This window comes from Pteropus vampyrus, unplaced genomic scaffold (assembly GCF_000151845.1).
Source record: "Pteropus vampyrus isolate Shadow unplaced genomic scaffold, Pvam_2.0 Scaffold253, whole genome shotgun sequence".
NCBI lineage: Eukaryota > Metazoa > Chordata > Mammalia > Chiroptera > Pteropodidae > Pteropus > Pteropus vampyrus.
In genome coordinates this window covers 377,989-379,874 of record NW_011889034.1, presented here as the reverse complement: position 1 = coordinate 379,874, position 1,886 = coordinate 377,989, and the positions used below count along the sequence as shown (strand labels likewise).

Here is a 1,886-nt window from a genome sequence, read left to right as displayed (position 1 = left end):
CCCAACACTTGTGGACATGTCAGTTAAGCGCTCTGCATGGGGACAGTGTTCACGAGTGGCAGAGATGTGCGCCTTCTCCCGCCCCCCGCCAGAGCAGGGTGGACAAACCACTGCCCTTGGCCGAATCCTGACTGTTTCTGTAAAACCCTCAACCCAAGGACGGTTGTTTTTAAAACGCTGAAACAAACCAAAGAATACTTGGCGATGTACGGAAACTACGAGATTTCAGAGTCAGTGTCCACAGCCCCACTGGGACGTGGCCATGCCCGTCCGTGTCCCCGTCACTTTTCCTCAGCTGCGTGGCTGCAGCCACGACTGAAGCACCACCCCACGCTGTGAGCACTGCTGTTTTGGGGCTTCCTGGGCTACAGCGAAACCTGATCTGAGCCGAAGTTTTTTAGCTGAAATGTAAGCCCTCATCACTCAGTAAGCAACCCCTTGAGTTCTACTTTTTTGTAAAGTCAGGGTAAGGATGCTCGATGCTCGTAAAGCTCGACTTATGGCCCCCGGGTCTGAGAGCCCCGGGTCAGCAGACATACAGGTCCTGCCAGGCCAAGGGGCAGTGCGCCCACCTCTGGCATCTAACTTACTTCCTGCTGCGTATCCTAACTGTAAAGCAAAGGATGTAAACTCATCTCTAAATCACTCGTGTGCACTTGAGGGACATGCCCTGTCACATACACAGAGCTGTGAACAGAGACACGACCGCAGACCCCACGTGCCCCTCCACCTCCACCCTGGGACCACTGCCCCAGAACACAACCACCGCCCAGGTTGGGCACTGCAGGGTGCGGGGGAATGTCCGGTAGGCTCCTGTGGGGGCCTGGCCCCAGGGGAGGGCCCACAGCCTCCCGGGGATGTTGTAGCCCAGCTGGGCCAGCCAGTCACCATGAAATGCTGAACCTTAAGACATACTTGCAAATTTTCTTCAGCTCCTTCATTTTCTCAGGGTTCAGCTGGGGTTCCCCAGAAGTTGTGAGGTCCTCCACCAACTCTAAAAGCCTTTGATCCATACCTAGAAACACGAATGCCGACGCTAAGGGACCGCCTAGGACTTCACAGTTCTCGGTTCTCTTAACAAACATTTACTGAGCTCCACTGTATGCTGGGCACGGGGTGGGGGGTGAGGCTGGGTCGTCGTGCCCCAGCCCCTGTGAGATGACCCCCTGGATACTGAAATGTAACAATTCAAGGTGAGGGGCCCGGCAAGGCCGACAGGCCTTTTCAGCAAGCATCAGGAAAAATGCAACAAGCAAATGTTAACGGCAGCTCTGCCATCACAGGAGATGCTGCAGTGATGGCTGCCTTTGGCGACACCCATGTTAAGGGAAACTGTCTACGGTTAAGAGAGCTTTTCCCAAATGTGACTGTGGTACTTTTCCCATGGCCAATACTATTCCTTAGAAATCCACAAGGCTCAGCCTCTGGAGATCACGAGAGTGAGCTGCTGCTGGCTCTTCTGAGGAGACCCGATGTGGGCCTGGGGAGCCACCTGGAGGCCAGGTGCAGAGCTAGCAGGGGCAGGGTGACCGGGCGCCCGCGGCGCCACAGGCAGGAACATGGGAAGGCAAGGGACGGGCCACTCTACAAGAGGGCGGAAGGACAGCGTGCACGCCTGGCTGGCCGCCGGGCTCAGCTGTACTCGGTGGAAAGAGGGGCCAGCGGACAGGCGGACACGGGGAGTAGGGGCGTCCCGGGGAGGAGGCGGAGTCCCGGGAAAGAGCGGCGGGGGGTGGCGGCCCGGGAGACGCTGTCCTGAGGGGCAGAGAGGGGATGTCCCCGGAAGGACGGGGCGCCGCGTCCTGGGGAAGAGAGGAGCGGGCGGTGTCCCCAAGAGGGAGGAAGAGAAGTCCCGGGAAGAGGGGCGGTGTCCCCGGGGGAAGGGA

The 1,886-nt window shown here is 58.5% G+C and overlaps 1 protein-coding gene across 1 annotated transcript in view; it reads right to left on the bottom strand.

Moving 5' to 3' along the window:
• The window catches only part of UVSSA (UV stimulated scaffold protein A), a 23,873-nt gene extending 21,993 nt beyond the window's left edge, over positions 1-1,880 (bottom strand). The window contains exon 1 of the mRNA XM_023520234.1: positions 912-1,880. Within this exon, the coding sequence (XP_023376002.1) occupies positions 912-1,085 (174 nt within the window). The 5' untranslated portion in view covers positions 1,086-1,880. The remainder of the gene's footprint in view (positions 1-911) is intronic.
• Between the last annotated feature and the right edge of the window lie 6 nt (positions 1,881-1,886).